We start from the raw sequence: 907 nt of genomic DNA, 5'->3' as shown, positions 1-907 counted from the left end.
CCCCCCCCGCCATAATGCATTGCCGAGATCAGATCGAGGCTTGATCTCGGCAGATACTTTTAACACACCTCACCCGGATTGGGACTTGCGTGCAGAAAAACGTGAGCGGCACATCTCGAGGAAGGTTGGGAAACACTGGCTCGGCAGAGCCGCTTGTTAAGGCTGCTTGAAATCGGTCTCGCGACACCTGAAGAATCTCGGTGGTGAGAAGCCTCGATCAAAACCAAAAAGTCGACAGTGGGGGGTGACTTCCCCCAGCAAAGGGGCGGGCGGAGGGGATAAGGGCGGCGGCCTGCGCTACTGCTACGTCTCAAACTGCGTGAGCAGCGCGCGCACTTCGGGCGTCAGCTGCTTGGCGGCGCTGGCGGCCTCGGAGATGGCGCGGCGGTAAGGGCCCTTCCTCTTCCTGTCAAAGCGCGACTGGAAGCTCTCCAGGAAGGGCGAGAGCTGCGAGAGCGGCAGGAAGGAAGTGGTGGGCGAGCCGAACCAGGACACGCGCGCCTCCTGCCGCGCCGCCAGCACGGCGCCGGCTCGCCGCGCCACCGTGATGCCCAGCACTCGCGCCGGCCACCAGGGGAAGCCGTAGATTTTGGCCCACACGATGTCGCCCACGCACACGGTGCGCCCGTCGGGCAGCAGGCTTTTGGACACCGACTTGGAGACCGCCGAGGACGACGACGTCGACGACGAGGAAGAGGACGACGACGTGGAAGACTTGCGTCGCCGCTTCGGTTCGCCCCCTTCCTCGTCGCCGACCCGAGCCTCCGCGGAGGGCGGGCAGGGGGCCGCTAAGGACAGCGGCTCCGGGGGCGGCTCTATGCTCTCCGAAATGTCGCGGTGCGGGAGGGGGCAAGGGGGCGGCGGAGGAGGAGGAGCCTCCTCGGCCTCACAAAAAGAAGGGGGCGGC

At 66.0% G+C, this 907-nt stretch overlaps 1 protein-coding gene across 1 annotated transcript in view; it reads right to left on the bottom strand.

The window, feature by feature from the left end:
- The window catches only part of pwwp2a (PWWP domain containing 2A), a 5,566-nt gene that overhangs the window by 2,300 nt on the left and 2,359 nt on the right, over positions 1–907 (bottom strand). Inside the window, exon 3 of the mRNA XM_019891928.1 lies at positions 74–907. Within this exon, the coding sequence (XP_019747487.1) occupies positions 304–907 (604 nt within the window). The 3' untranslated portion in view covers positions 74–303. The remainder of the gene's footprint in view (positions 1–73) is intronic.

The sequence above is a fragment of the Hippocampus comes genome, unplaced genomic scaffold (genome assembly GCF_001891065.2).
Source record: "Hippocampus comes isolate QL1 unplaced genomic scaffold, H_comes_QL1_v1.1 scaffold676, whole genome shotgun sequence".
Classification (NCBI taxonomy): domain Eukaryota; kingdom Metazoa; phylum Chordata; class Actinopteri; order Syngnathiformes; family Syngnathidae; genus Hippocampus; species Hippocampus comes.
The sequence above is the reverse complement of the archived record's forward strand: the minus strand, read 5'-3'. Positions and strand labels throughout refer to the sequence as shown.